The sequence below is a fragment of the Trichomonas vaginalis genome, chromosome III, assembly GCF_026262505.1.
Source record: "Trichomonas vaginalis G3 chromosome III, whole genome shotgun sequence".
Classification (NCBI taxonomy): Eukaryota; Parabasalia; order Trichomonadida; family Trichomonadidae; genus Trichomonas; species Trichomonas vaginalis.
In genome coordinates, this window is record NC_067205.1 from 16,527,078 (window position 1) to 16,543,584 (window position 16,507).

Below are 16,507 nucleotides of genomic sequence, written 5' to 3' on the forward strand. Positions count from 1 at the left end.
TTGTTTTCATTTTAGGAGAATATAATTTTCCTTTTGGAAAATTTAAAAAGTGAGACGCGCAGGATTCGAACTTTTTTAAAAGTTGATTTAAATATATTCTAGTGTGGTTTCTAAGGATAATATCATATTTAAAATAAGAATATACTAGTTTAGGTGGTATAATTTTTTTCGATAAATTTGAGAGCATGTACGTTTAGGGCATCAAAAGTGTCAATTCGCTCAGCGAAAGCTGAGCTAGCTTCGTTCTCGAAAGAATAGGGAAGGAGTGAAAGAGAGTGATACAGATGTTGACACATTCATATCATTTCAACAAATTTTGATCAAATTGAAATGCAATGAAATTCAATTCACTTCATATCCTTCAGTCAGTACATTGACATCCTTCTACATCACAATGATAACTCGTGCATCAATAGTTCTACAACTAACTCAGAAAAAACAAGATTTTTCCTTCCAGCTTACAGCTTTTAAAAAGTTTCGATGATAAAAATCACTCTACTCTTGTTTATCGATATGTTGTGATAGTAGGTAAACGTATTCTTATCGATATTAATAAAAATATTTTTACGAAAATCTGAACCAATTACAGAGTTATTCATAAAGTTTATGATAACTGTAATTACTTCATCTTTGTTTTATATTTGAATAAACAATTTAATTTAATTTGCATAATTTTTTTTAGTTGAAAGACAGGAAACTTAGTTGAGTTTGTATTATTTTTATCGTTCAATTCATTGTATATGTGAGTGATCCAGATATTTAAGATATTTAGAAAAAATTTATTAATTTGATTAACAAATTTTAATCAAAATAGCAAAAATCTATTTGATAGCTGTAAGCAAATAATAATTTCTATTTCAACCAAAATCACTTATTTTCATTTAAACGTATAAAATTGTCAATTTTATGAGAATAAATTTAAAATCTCATGAAATATAAAGGAGAGTAATATTTTTCAATTTTCTTTTTTTCTTTCTCTCAAATATTTTCTATTGGGAATTTTCTTGTTATCAAAAAATAATTTTAACATTTGTTTATTTCATTACATACAATAAAATTTTAAAAACTCTATTTCTTCACAAGAAAATTTTTTTCCTTCATATGAAGAAACATTTTGTTCTCCATTTGATGCTGAGTCTAAATCTCGATTTTTGAATTTTCTTCTTTCCAAATTTCTTTTTTCCAAATTAGAAGTTTAATTCAAATTTTCAATAGTTTATATATTTTCTCAAACCGTCTTAGATTTTCTCACTTTTTAGGGATTTTCTCTCAAAATATACAAAAATAGTAATATCAATACATGTGTCTAATATACTTTAAAACCATCGTGATAAAATTCAAAAACGAAGAGTTCTTCTCTCCAAATTTTTTTCAAAACCAAAAAAATGAGATAAAAAAGCACGTTTGGAAAATTCATTTTTAGCATTTTAGGAATTTTCTCACTTTTCTTCCAAATTGACATCCTTAAATGAATCGAATTTCGTGAAAATAATTTATCATAGTTAAAAATTATCTCATTTTTATAGCTGAATCACGGTGGATATGTTGGGTTTATATTTTTAATTGATAATGTCTTCGTTTCTTCAATAAAATCACCTCTAATTTAGTAACGAGATTGATTTTTTTGGGAAAATCTTTTGATATGACTAGAATTTCCCTTCAAGAAGCATATATTTACAGGAAATACTTTACGATGCATATATAAAATCTACTCAAAACTTGAATTTGAAATTTTGCGATAAAATTGAAACTTTATTTTTCACCGTGTTATCAAAAATTAGGCCTTCACTACATATCTATTCTAAGTGTACTAAAATTATAATCCGATTATAATTGATTTGTGTAAACTAAATTTCCTATCGTCGGCGTTTACGTTAGTATTTTATCGTCATTAAACATAAACGCAAAAAGATGTTTCTTTTCTTTATCAGATTAATATTATCAGCGACAACAACTCAAGTTTCGGATTTATATGTTAATCAAGTAAATGGTAGCAATGCATACAGCTGGTTTCCTACTCCAGATACACCTACTCCAGCAGATTTTAATTTTTCAATTGTTAAATGCGTTTTCGAGTCTATTTCGATTACTAGAAGCGGTGTTTATGGTGGTGTTATAATTTCCACTGTTGGAAGAATGGCTTACAATTTCAGTGTCTTAAATTCCACCTTCACCGGCATTACAGTAACTGGTAGTGGCGCTTATGGTGGTGCAATCTACTGCAAGGGCACATCAACAACGACTACAACTCCAACAAAGTTAAACGTACTTTACAATAACTTTACTCGTTGCAATGCCGCCATATATGGATCCTGTGTCTATGCACAAAGCCTCACATTAGTAACAGTTTCATATAATACATTCAATGATACCACAGCGAATTACGGAGCCGCTGCTTTTATCAAGAACATAAATACAACAGCCAGTTTCAACAATTGGGGTGCTCTTACAAGTAACCAAGGCTATATATACTACCAGAACAACCCTGATGTCACCGGTTCATTCCTTTTAATTTCCTACTCTTGTTTCTTACAGAAACTCATTTTAACTTACTCTGCAACTTGGTCAGAGAACAGTCAGAAGCCAACAATCCAGCTCAACGCTAACACTATTTACGCTGATGCCACAATTGACGATGTTGTTACTCAAGTTGCTTCTAATGCTCAGCCGGCAGTTGCAGACATCAAATACGGCCAAACAGCCTGCTACAGAATTATTTCGGAACCTACACCTACACCTACACCACCAGAGGACCTTACTCCTGAACCAACAGATGTAGATTGGACTCCATACCCAACTCTTACAACAAACAATGTTACCGTATTTACACCAACTGCCACAGAGAAAAACAACGCCGTTGTAACAAGCGCAACTCAAAAGAAGAGCAAAGCTGGATTAATTGCTGGCTGCGTCATAGCTGCTTTGATAGTATTAATAGCTATCATAATCCTCATTGTATTCTTGTTGAAACGTGATACACGTACTGCTTACAATAACGACGGAGATGATGCCGGCGTTGATGGTTTTGCGGTCCATTAATTTGATTGTTGTTTAATGTTGTTTATATACATAGATATTTATCAGATATTTTTCTTTGTTATTATTATTTTTATAAATTCTAAAAACTTTTAAGAAAAAATTACGATTCCTATAGTTTTTGTTTGAATCAAACTTACAATAAAATCCTTACACTTGATCTTAACAAGAATTTGTCCATATTTTTCAAAATTTTTCTTTTCTTTAATTCTTCTGTTACTAATCAAAATCCCACATTTTAACTTAAAGTAACAATAAGTAGTTCATTAGATATTACTAACATCTAATTTCGATGTATTTTTTTTTATAGATTTTTAATTATTATGTATACTAGTCCTGAAACACCTGCCTATTTGCCCTAAAAACTAACAGTTGATGATAGATATCATAAAGACTATTTTTTTATACCTTTATATCCCAGTAGTATATGTTGATGGGTTGTGTGACTTTTTTTGTAAACGTAAGAATTCATACAATATTGAACGATTTTGTATCATTTTTTTTTAACATATGAAGTAAAAAATGTATGATTCTTACGGTTTTTATTCTTACGTTTTTGAATAAATCAAGATTTAAAAAATTTTCAAAATTGTAAGACATTTACACTCAGCCCATACATAATGAAATAAAAAATAATTTTTTTAAAAAAATAAACTTTAAAATAATTTATTTTATCTTTTATAAAAGAAGCTATATATATATAGATGATGTCAGATATTCCGCGATTAATTAAACATTGTTTAAATCCTGAATGGAATCAATGGAGTCATAAACGAGTAAAAGAAATTAGAAACTAATGATTATTTGAATTTATGAAATCAATTATTTGATTCATTCTTTCTTCAATCTCTTCTATTCTTTTTGTTAAATCATCAATTTTCATTAATGAGGTGATTCTTGATTGAGGAATAGATTTCAAACTAACCACTCCTTTTATTTTTGAAATTTTGAATCCATCAACTTTAAACATTTTATTCAATTTACATGTTGTCAATTCTTCAAATAATTTTTTATTATTGGCATAATAGTCATTAAATTCTTCAACAGATGAAAAAATTTTTATTTCAGTAATTGGTTTAACAACGTTTATTTTTTGTTGAACATTTTCACTTTCATTTATTTCTTCCTCCTCTGTTTCATTTATTTTTAAAATTGTTTTCATTTATCATTAAATAAAAATTAGAATATAAGTGATGAAATATATTTTTTAATTAATATTAAATCAGAAATGGCGGCAGGATTCTTTAAAAAATTATGGGATGGAATTAAGAAAGCTGTGGGTTGGGTTCATCAAAAGATTATTAAACCCATTGCAAACTTTTTGGCACCAGTAGCGAAAACGGCAGGAACTATCATAGGTGGAGTATTAGGTACTAAAGCAGGTAATCCGGCGATGGGAGCACAAGCAGGTAACGCAATTGGTGGAATTGCTGAAGGAATACTTAATAAAATAGGGGGTAGATAGTGGAAAAATAAATAAATATTATTTTTATCTTAGTATCGGTTGAAGTCTTTGATAAACTTTTTCTCCTTTATTTAATATTTCTCTTATTGGGGCAGCTTTTGGTGTTATTGATTCAGCAACGTCACTAATTGCTTCTTTATTCTTAAATATCCAATTTGCTCCTTTCTTCATTGTTTCCCAAACTTTATGCGCTCCTCTTTTTACTTTATCCCACAGTTTTTTAAAGAATCCTGCAGCCATAGTTGATTATTTCATTAAAATTAAAAATTCATTTTCATCTTTTAATTTTGATTTTTTATTTATTAATAAATGACGACTAACTATTTGGTGCCAAACACTAAACCGATTAATGGAAATGTGTTTCATTCATTCGAAAAGATAAATGAAATATTCGCAAAGAATGACGGTAGAAGATATTATAGAGAACTTGAAAGTTCATGCTATGACTCTGATGCTCCATATTTTGATGATAAACAAACTCATTTAAGAATTACAAATCCGGCTCATGATGTGAACCAATTAGGTGACACATATATTAAACGCAAAGTTAAAGCAACTCTAGTTTCAAATAAAGCTTTCACATGTGATGCCGCTTTTAAATGCATGCGTTTATTCGTTGGTTACAAATCATCAAATCAAAGCTTTAAACAATTAGAAGTAGAAACCGAAAGAGGTGATGCCGGTTATCTTCAGATGGATTGCGCCCGTGAATCTTTCGCATTTGCAACATATAAACCAAAATCAGAAAGGAAAGTTAAAAAGTTTGTTCATTCGTTATATAATAATGTTCAAAAATATGATAACTCAGTATGTGGTAAATATATTGACCCTTCAGAAGTTTTCAAGAAAGCAAATGAAGAAGTTGATGTCACTTTTGATATGATTATTCCGGTAAATGATTTGTTAGCATTTCAGGCGTTCGATGATTATCCTAAATCATTTGGTGAAATCATTCTTAAATATTATGTTTTCAGGGATACTTTAGTATTTTGTCAGGTTGACCCGTTAAGAGTTGCTGATTTACAAAATTACGTTTATGAAAAGATAACTGATGAAAATTATGAAAAGATTATGAATCATGTTTATAAATATGATCGCAAATTCCAACAAATCGGACTTCCTGCCAAATTAATTACAAGCTTAGCCGCTACATCTGCTGACGCAACAGTTGATAACGTTATTATTTCATGCACAAAGATGGAAGTTTTAGAGGATAAATGCATTACACCAGGATACGGTTTAATTGAAGAATCAGTTAAAGCAATACCACGTTTATTCAGTAAGGAAGATCCATTCATGATTCCAGCTCAACATATTGACGTTCGTTCACTAAATGGAGGTTGCATCACTCCTGAAGGTATCAGCTCAGATTTCTCATACGCTCTTCATAATGTTACAGATGTTGTGTTAACATTTCCGAAGAATGCAATGCAAAGAACAGTTTTAGAAAATCCAATGCTTCGAGGTCTTCAGGTCACTATAGATTCCAGAAACTTCCCCGATCAAGCGATGACCACAGTGGGTGACATATTCTTTACACGTATGCTTCAAGCTTCTGATTTAGATGGAGTGAATGAATGCACGGAAGAATACGAGGACTCATTAACTAGACCACTGAATGATGATAATGGCACGCCATTAGCTAGAACATGGAAAGACCAAACTTCATTCTTATGCACTATTCCAGTTCAACGTGATGGAGCGGGTATATTCTTTGATGGATTAGAAACTTTCAACTCACAAGTTACAGTACAAGTGAAAGCTTATCCAATCATTCAGGGTGAAAATGACACTTACTGTTCAAAGGTGACAAATCCTCCTCAGGTTTGGTTTACTAGGACTACATATTGGACATGGACACCGGACGAAGGTTTGAAATATCATCCAACAGGTACACCACCACAGTATAGAAGTTCATATGATGAAATATTGATGAATAGAAATGTTTAAAATTATAAATTTATTTTTGATTAAATGGATTTAAATTCATCCACCCCTTATGAAGAATTAGCAGGAGTATATAATACTACATAGATGATATGATTAATGAAGCATTGAGTGATAATAGAAATGCTCTATCTAAGGAAAAATTAATGAAAATTCCATATTCTGAATGTTACTTAAATTCAATCACTGCAGCAATTGGTAAACAAAATAAAGGTAAAACATTAACGATATTAAAACAAATTATCATTATTGCTAACACTTCCCCCATTCACATGTGTTAATTTATATCAACCGTTCAGGTTCACCTTCAGATGATACATTTGAATCTTTAAAGCATTTAATCAAAATTCCAATTATTTATTTATCACAAGAAGAAGCAGAAGATTATTTAAAAAACTTTTTAATGTATAAAGAATTATATAATACAATCAAGAAGCAAGGATTAGAGGATAAAATTATTGATAAACAACGGGATGAATTATTTGAAACACTTTCTATTTCAAATTTTGATAGAGAATTTTTGCATTCACTCATTTTTCTAGATGATGCGTGAAATCAAAACTAATAACAAATGAGAAATCATATTTTAATCAGTTATTAACTCAATGTCGACACATTCAGTGTTCATTCTTTATGGCTGTTCAATACTTCAAAGCATTAAGCACAAACATTAAATCAAATCTATCAACCCTTTTCATTTTCAGTGGTTTTAGTCGTCAACAGTTGAACGTTATGCTTTATCAAGTGAATTTACCAATGAGCATTAATGAACTTTACACACAATATCAGCAATTAGGTGAACATGGAAAAATAATAGTTGATTTAAATAAAGGAGGTGTTAAATTTGATTAACTTTTTATAATTAATTTTTATTTTTTATTTATAATTAAACATGACAGAAATAGCAAATCTTCTACAGGTTCCATTAAAACAAGGGACAAACAAAAAGGGTGCATATAATAGAACTATGAAAGTTCCAGACGGAATGAAAGAATTAGTCACATTGTTGCCGGTCTTCAAAAGATGTTAAACAAATGAGAAACGTTTTAACATTACCAGAAGCTCAAGCATATGCCAAACGTCATGGACCAAATTGGGAAGCACACGAAGCAGACATTACAGGCCAAATGGAAAACCTGATGGTATAAATGAAGTTTTCGTTACTGATGGTCAAGGTAATATTAAAGTCATAAATGGGTATAAATTAACTATGACTGATTATCCTAAACGTAAAGCATATAATGAACGTTATCCTATGCAATTTGATGAAAATGGAAAAGCTGTTAAACAATACATTGGAGAAGGTGAAAATGGTCCAATTAATTCATACCGTCATAATCCATATTCTTATTTCAATGCAGAATTAAATGCTATTGAAGAGGGACCGGATGGATTACCACGATATGTTAATCAGTTTGATGGTCAATATGCAAATTTGAGACCTGAAATTCCAGCTAAGAAATTCTTTAAAGTTGCTTTATTCGATCCAGTGTTCAATGAACAGAAAGAAGCAATGAAAGCAGAATTTAAACCAATTCAAGTGGCAAGAATTTCTTCATCTTCACTTTCAGAAGCGTTCAAGGAATTGATAAAGAAACCACTTTATTCTCAACAAGGTTATAACTTTGATTTAATTAAAGAAAGTGATAGACGTAAATTAGAAAAATCAGATGGTTTTAAGAATGCATGTAATGAAATGATTAAAGATATTGTAAATGATAAAATAAGACTGGAAGAAACTCAAAGCAATATCAATAACATAATTGGTGCAGTTACAAAGAAAGTATAAGCAAACAATGATGAACCTTGGGATATTACCGTAACAACTAAATAAAACTTTAAATATATTTTTCTTTTTTTTTATTCAATTATAAATGAGAAGACGTTTCACAAGTCAAAAGAACACAAACGCAAAAGCAGAGATTACGGTTGGTTATAACGTAAATGATGATAAATCACGAATTATTCAAAATGTTAAAGTTAATGTTAGCCCTGAATTAACAAGGTCAGCAACACAGTCCAATTTATTAACTCGTGACTTCCCGAAGAATGAGGAGGAGCAAAATAAAGAAGATGGAGACCCAATCATTTTATCTGAACCCGGTAAAGAACCTGTTGAAATTCCCACTTATCCAACATACCCCCCACCTCTTTCATCAAACATCGAGAACCCAGGAATCTACGATTCCAGTCGCAATGCGCCATATAAAATAGACATTAATTCTGAATTAATGAAAATTTACCGTGATATAATAATTAATAATTATGATTCAATAATAAATTTAATTGACCAATCGGTTTAATTATTTTACCTTATGAATCATTAATTCACATTATCGCCATTCTTTGTGATGTTCAAGATTCAGACGTTAAGATTCAATTTTTCATAGATGATGAGGTTTCATGCTGCGGAACAGTTGCAAAAATAAATCCTATAAAGGATATTAGCACAATTAAGATATCAAAGAACGGAACAACAACTGAACTTCATTTAACATATAATGATATTTATAATAAAATAGTTGATGAATATAAAATATCACTTGAAAAATTCTTTGTTAAGGCTATTTAATATTCAAGCATTAACATTATCGAATAATAATCCTTTGAATCATAATCAATAATAATTGACCTTTCACCAGTTTCTATCGTTTGTTTTATTTCTTTTTGTTCCCCACTATCTGGATCGGTCATTGTAATTGTTTTTGTTATAGTATCAGCTTTATCTTTAACTTCAATCTTTTTTCCATCAGGATATTTAAACCAAAATTCCAAAAATTCGATATTGTCAATCTGTTCATATTTTAATCTATCAATTACATTTTTAATACCATCTGAAAATCTTATGAAATGGTCATTATATGGGTTTGATTGAACTAAATTTGAATGAAGTGAAATATAACCTGTTGATGAATATGACATTGACTCATATTTTCTGAAAACACTAAAATTTATAACATGAATGAATTTCTTATTCGTTGAATTTATGAATTCTTGAGGTAATCTTATTCTAGTTTTATTTATCACTGGAAAATAACGCTTTACCATATTTTTAATCGTAATAAAAATGTCAATTATCAATATTATTTCGAATAATAACTGTGAATTAAATTTAACAGTTAGCGGAATTTATAATGTTACTCTCGTTTCTGTGAGTGGTAAATTTAATCCCATTCTTTTAGACCCTTCAGATTATATATCATTTATTAAAGATGACCTTGAAAAAACGTATGATATGTATATAAATAATGTGATAGCGAAATGGGATATTAACATGATTTTAAGTTATTTAAATGAATCATTTATCGTATGGTATGAAGAAAATTTTAAATCAAAACCGATAAACTTTTTGAACTTGATGAAATAAATAACCTTATTAAATTTCCGCTGAAAATTAAATTTTGTACTCCTCATCTTCGTTCATTGTTGGGGATATTAAATTTTGAAAAAGATGTTGGGGATGTTTTGTATTCTGACACTGGTTCCAATTTCATTTTAATCAAATGTGATAAAGTTAATACCCCAATGAGATTTTCACATCAAACATTAGACCCTAACTCTTACCCATCAATACAAAACATTTTATCCATCAACTTAAACACATTTTCTTTATCATATCCGTTTCAATTATCCGGGAATTCATTTATTCTTCATTCAAAAGATTTATCAAATATTAAATTTAGAATAACTGACCTATTTGATTGTGATTTAGAATTCATGAATGAAATATTATGGCAATTTCAAATAGAAAAAATAGCTGATGAGATAACAGATTAAATATTTATTTTTAAATCATAATAAATGATTAAACAACAGCAACCACAGCAACTTAAGGCACAAAGCACCCAGGTCCCTCAGACCATTACATACGCCATATATGCATATAATTCAAAGACGGCAGAACAAACGCAAAGGTTGAAATATGGAGATTTGGAGATAGTATTGAAAAATGACCATTTCGAATTCGTTTGCAAGGGTGGTGCAGTGATATCAAATATAAAAGAAATTTTATTTATGAATTCTAAAATTAAAGGTATAACGGATGATATAACATCAATTCCACCAGAAGAACAGAGATATTACGCATTAAATGCATTTCCTAAAGTTTTGAAGATTGGAAGATTTAATTTAAATGAGGAATTCATAAAAGGTTTCCTAAATGACATAATGAAGAAAGCGGATAAGGAATATGTGGATGAAAAAGAAAGAAATTAAAGAAATGGTTGAATGGTATCATGAATGGACATCAAAGATTTTAAAAACTAAAGCTGATACAGGATGGGTTTCAGGATGTTTAGACCTTAAAGCGGATAAAACATATGTTAACGATGAGTTAGAGAAGAAGGTGGATAAGGAATATGTGGCTAGTGAATTAAATAAGAAGGCAAATTTGGTTTACGTTGATGAAAAAGATAAAGAAATTAAAGAAATGGTTGAATGGTATCATGAATGGACATCAAAGATTTTAAAAACTAAAGCCGATACAGGATGGGTTTCAGGATGTTTAGACCTTAAAGCGGATAAGGAATATGTTAACGATGAGTTAAATAAGAAAGCAGATAAGGAATGTGGATAGTGAGTTAAATAAGAAAGCTAATATATCATTTGTTAATGAAGAAATAAAACAATCAGAGGTCTATTTTACTCCACCATTTTTAAATTTTATGAAATCATCAGATAAAACCTTTGATATAGATTCTTTTGAATGGATATGTTTCGATGGAGTGACCATGTATTTATTTTATACAGCTGGAGTGCTTTATTATTTTAAAACAAATGATTTTAAAAACTATGAATCATTTACTCCATCTGTTTTGAATCCTGATACACGAGAGCCAATCATTAATCCAATAATTTTATATGTTGAATATAATAACGGTAAATTTATGGAATGATAACGGTTGGAGATGATTTTTACCCTTGTTATTCATTCGATTGTATCGATGGTTCAAATGTAATTTAAATCAAGATGCTAAATTTATATTCAAATAATCCTATTAGATGTGTTAATAATAAATGGTACTAATTTATGAAGTCAATCAAATTTTCATTAGTGAGGATGGATAAATTATTATATGTTTAGTATGATGTCATCAGATTTGAAAATTGATTATACAAGTAAGTGGTATTACATTAACAACATGTATTTTATCCTACAAAATGATAAAATTTATTAGATCATCTTCAATACAACAAGGTCAATTTGAACAAATTTTTTCAAGCTGATGGAGACATTGAAGCTTTATGTTATGGATCAAATGTTTATGTTCTCGTTTTCAGGTGAAATGGTCTATTCATATCCTGTAGTGAAATTATAACAGACATATTTATTTATCACAGGATTTATCAAATTGGGAATTGGTTTATTCATTCACTCCAAAACTTACTCAAAATTATAGATTTACAAATTTATTTTATATTGATGGGTATTTCATTGCTTTAGGATGTGGTGATTTAGTAAATATCAGTAGTGATGGAAGAAAACTGGTCTGAAATCACAAAATTTCAAGATGTTAGAAAAGCAATTTTCAAAAAAAATACGTTAATATTGATAACAAAGACCAGTTTTAAATACTCACCCAAATTCAATATTATATAATAAATTCAATATTCATAATGGATTAAATACAATTCTTGAGATATTTACCCCGTTGGTTCGTTTATATACATCAATGAACTCAACAAATCCAGAAACAGTTTTTAGGTTTCCGGACGTGTGGGAGCAGATTGTAGATAAATTCCTCTATTGTGCTAATAGTTCAAAGGAAACAGGAGGTTCGAAGAAAATTAAGAAGCAAACCTTCCACCACACACTCATACAGGAACTACAAACTTTTCTGGCGACCATAGCCACTCATTAAGAGACACCCATTATACAACTCAGAGTATGAAGCTGGCTATGACGTTTATCTCCAGATTATAACCATTCAGCAAAAAAAAGACTTTTCAACAAACTGAACCAGGAGGAAATCATTCACATACTTTCACAAACAAATCCAACAGGCTTGGGTAAAGATTATATGCACCATTTATGACTGTATTCGTCATGGTACCGCATTTATTGAATGAACTAAATATATTTTATGTCTGTAATTAATTAGGTAATGAAGTAATGGATGAACTGCAGAAATAAATTTTATCGTTAATGTTTACGTTAATGGTTTCAGGTTATTCAATAATGACTTATTTTTGAAGAACTGAAGGTGTCACCAGGTCACCATGTGTCACCAGGTCATTTATCTTCTCTGAAAAAATGTGACAACATGACATTTAGACAACAGTCCTGGAAATTTGATGCAGTCCAAAAATAAAGTTAGTTTTAAAATTATTTTTATTTTTTTATTTTGTATGTAAGAACAGAAATGTCAGTCGAAGCAAAAACATTCACAAACAAATCTAATGGCGAAACATTCACAAAAGGCACTTATAATGGTATTGAAGTCTTACGTAGAGACAAGGATGGTTACATTAATGCAACAAAGATGGCAAGAGAAGCGGGAAGGTTAAACCATTTAAACAGATTTCTCAATAGTACTAAAATGCAGGAAATTCTTGAGTTTTGGATGAACGAATACGGTCAAGCCACTTTTGGCTCGACCTCAAAACAAGCTTTTTATGAGCTTACTAAGGGTGTTATAAATGAATTCAAAGGTATTTACATACATCCTGACCTCGTTCATTTTGTTGCTGAATGGTGCTCTGTAAAGTATGCATTTTATGTCAAAGATATTATGGACTCCATAGACAAGAAAGTTCATGAGAAATTAGATGAAGAAGAACTCGAAGATACAGTAGAGAATGCTAAACATTTGTTTGAAGAAGAAGTTAGAAAAACGTGTGAAAAACAATTAGAACATGAACGTGAGAAATGTTATGGTTATAGAGATTCTTCATACGAACTAGACCAATGGGAACAAGAAGATTAAAGAGAGAATTTAGAGAATATGAACTCGCTAAGATAGCATTAGAAACTGCAGAAAAGAAGTTAAAAGTTTGGGGTCGTTTTGTACAAAAATATTGTGAGTAAATGAACCATTTATTTTTATCATAAACGACCAAAAATATATTTTATCGTTAATGGTTTTAGGTTATTCAATAATTAATTATTTTTGAAGAACTGAAGGTGTCACCAGGTCACCATGTGTCACCAGGTCATTTATCTTCTCTGAAAAAATGTGACAACATGACATTTTGACAACAACACAGGAGGAAGGTATTTATGACTTATTTTTGAAGAACTGAAGGTGTCACCAGGTCACCATGTGTCACCAGGTCATTTATCTTCTCTGAAAAAATGTGACAACATGACATTTAGACAACATGGTGGGATTAATGCAAAAATAAATTCAAATCATACTTTATAAAGCTTCATTTACAGGTATTTCATCGTCAGTAAATGAATCCTCATTATCGTTTGGTTCAACCTGTTTATATAATCCTTTCATTTCTTCTTTCAAAACATAACACCATGTTTGTTTACCATCTATTCTTCTCTGTTTCCTATCACATTTATCCTTAATGCTCATTTGGAAATTCTTGTCTTTCATGTCTGATGGTTTGCAGAATAGCGCATTTTTACATGTCATACCTGCACACAATTCATCATAATGTGTATTTATCCATTCATCTAAAGGATTTGTTGATAATTCAATTAAATCTTGTTTGGCTTCAGTCATCGGTATGATTCGTACATTAAATGATGAAAGGTCATATTGCATAAAATATGTTAAAAGGTTATCATAAAATTCCTTTGTGCATGAATTCATCAAATTCTTGAAGTAATTAAATTGACCCTTGAATTTACCATTGACCCTTAAAACCACGTATCTTCTGTCTCCAACTTCAATTTTGACAGGGTAGACGTTGTTAGTTACGAAAATGAAATTGGCAACATTCTGAGCAGTTCTTCTGGGTTGATTCTTTTCATTAATTCTAATCTCATTATCCGTAATAATTGATTTCAAAGCGTTGAAGTTTGCGAGTCTATCTTCACCTACATTCTTGAGTTCATTAAGTACAAGAAACATTTTATTTTCAACTACTGAGTTGAAATTACCCGTTAGCTCACTTATTTCAGTAATGTTTTTACATGAATAACCAGCGAGAAGTTCAGAAATAATGTCTGTGAATCTGTTTTTACCTGTTCCCTGAAGTCCTTTCAAAATAATTGCTGTTTCATTCTTGATTCCAGGATGTTGAATCATTGATGCAATCCAGCCGAGAAGGTATTTATACACTTCATCGTTATTATCACAAATGGCTTCTTTAATGAAATCCATAAACATCTCAATTTTTGAGTAATCAGGCTTTTCGAGAACGTTGTATTTATAACCTTGAAACGTTGAGAAAACATCTGGAGAATCAGATTTAAAGAAAACACCCTTAACGGTTAATGAGGATAATTGATTTAATAGTACGTCCCATGCTGTTATTGTTTTACCTTCTTCTTTAAATAAATTTAATCATTTGAGTGACTCTTTCATGTTTGATTGAAGAACGAATGATATTTGATTCATTTTGTCGTGTATGTTGTAATCTTTCTGAATGAAATATTTGTTTCCACAATCTACAAAACGGATTACACGTGAAATCCTCAATTACTTCAGAACTGTTTTTATACTGATGATTTTCAACCTTGCGTCTAATATCTGTTATCAAAACGAGTCATCAAGTTTGATATCAAATGTTTTTTTGGCTTACGTAATAAAGGTAAAACATATTCATCATAATATTCCTTTTGATAAAGTTTTAGAATCTTCACCAAAACAAATGGAGAAGTCATTAAATGTGCATATCTACTACGTGCTTTTTCAAAATTACTTTTAGCATTTTCTGTTAAACTGCAGAAGTTATAAACGTTCTCGTATGCTTCATTAATTAAATGATTAGGTAACGAATTAATTGCTTGAAACAGTGTGAATAATGTAACTTCTTTTTCTAAATTCATGTTTCCACCGTCATTATGTACTTCAAAATCACAGATGCATCAACTATGCTCTGGGCAAGTTTATCGTCAATGTTTACATCTTTGTTTTCATTCATTATACTCTTTATTTCTTCGTTCTTCTGTTCAACTCTTACCTTAATATTCAAATCATTTAATATATCGTTTACTGTTCTGGTTAATGTTGAATCATAACTTCCACGAATGAATGAGTATGTATTGATTGGTTCTGATGCATTCTTGCGAACTTTGAATCAGCCATAACTACTAATGAACGCTTTGATTCATCAATAGAAGTCATTATGTCAATATCATAATCATTGGAATAACATTTAATCATTCTGTTCGAAACTGCATAGAAGAAATTAGTGTTGCAATAAATGTGGAAGACCTCCTGAAGCGGTTTTAACGATAACATCTTTATCCGAAAGTTTTGATAAAATGTCTTTTCCAACTTTGTTCTTTAAGTTCATCATTGTACGATTTATTGATATCAACATCTATAATCGTTAAATTTGAAATTTTATTTACTAATAAAGCTGTACCAGTTTTCCTTCCTCTTCCTCCATCATGTTTGAGGTAGTTATGTAAATCAATCTTGTTTTCACCAATTCTTTCGTTGAGGGTTTTAGTTTCTGCCACAACTAATTCCTCAGCTAATGAATCAATAACTTGTTCATCAGAAACGATATAGTTGTTGTTGTTGCTGTTGTTGTTTGTTGCTGTCATTTATATAGGAATAAAAAAATAAAAATAATTTTAAAACTAACTTTATTTTTGGGTCATTTACACTCATTTACGATGAAGTCATGACAAATCATTTCCTGTGTTGTTGTCAAAATGTCATGAGGTTAGATCTAACCATCTACCCTAAAAATTATTTTACTCAGAATTTTGTATAAAAAAAACAACCGCCGGAATTCAGACGGTTGCTATATTCTTCACAAAACATTAACGTAAACATTAACAATAAAATATATTTTTGTCTGATTTACACTCATTTACGATGAAGTTCTGACAAATCATTTTCTATGTTGTTGTCAAAATGTCATGTTGTCACATTTTTTCAGAGAAGATAAATGACCTGGTGACACATGGTGACCTGGTGACACCTT

At 30.1% G+C, this 16,507-nt stretch overlaps 3 protein-coding genes and 3 pseudogenes across 6 annotated transcripts, besides 1 other annotated feature; 3 read left to right on the forward strand and 3 right to left on the reverse strand.

Annotated features, from left to right (window-relative positions):
• Nucleotides 1–1,902: 1,902 nt before the first annotated feature.
• TVAGG3_0713820 (uncharacterized protein) lies at nt 1,903–3,212 on the forward strand (the record flags this gene model as incomplete). Its single annotated transcript, XM_001305862.1, has 1 exon — nt 1,912–3,039. The coding sequence occupies one exon, from the start codon at nt 1,912–1,914 to the stop codon at nt 3,037–3,039; it is 1,128 nt and encodes a 375-aa protein (XP_001305863.1).
• A 1,313-nt stretch (nt 3,213–4,525) lies between these two features.
• On the reverse strand, nt 4,526–4,741 carry TVAGG3_0713830 (uncharacterized protein; the record flags this gene model as incomplete). The annotated part of the gene is made up of 1 exon (XM_001305863.2): nt 4,526–4,741. One exon carries the CDS (start codon nt 4,739–4,741, stop codon nt 4,526–4,528), a length of 216 nt encoding a protein of 71 aa, XP_001305864.1.
• Nucleotides 4,742–4,966: 225 nt separating this feature from the next.
• Nucleotides 4,967–15,141: a mobile genetic element.
• On the forward strand, nt 10,250–11,015 carry TVAGG3_0713850 (annotated as a pseudogene). The gene has a single exon. A coding segment is annotated over exon 1 (766 nt).
• Nucleotides 12,811–13,475, forward strand: TVAGG3_0713860 (annotated as a pseudogene). The gene has a single exon. A coding segment is annotated over exon 1 (665 nt).
• On the reverse strand, nt 13,807–14,166 carry TVAGG3_0713870 (uncharacterized protein; the record flags this gene model as incomplete). The annotated part of the gene is made up of 1 exon (XM_051243872.1): nt 13,807–14,166. The coding sequence occupies one exon, from the start codon at nt 14,164–14,166 to the stop codon at nt 13,807–13,809; it is 360 nt and encodes a 119-aa protein (XP_051090459.1).
• A 447-nt stretch (nt 15,142–15,588) lies between the features above and the next one.
• On the reverse strand, nt 15,589–16,121 carry TVAGG3_0713880 (annotated as a pseudogene). Its single transcript has one exon. A coding segment is annotated over exon 1 (533 nt).
• Nucleotides 16,122–16,507: the final 386 nt, after the last annotated feature.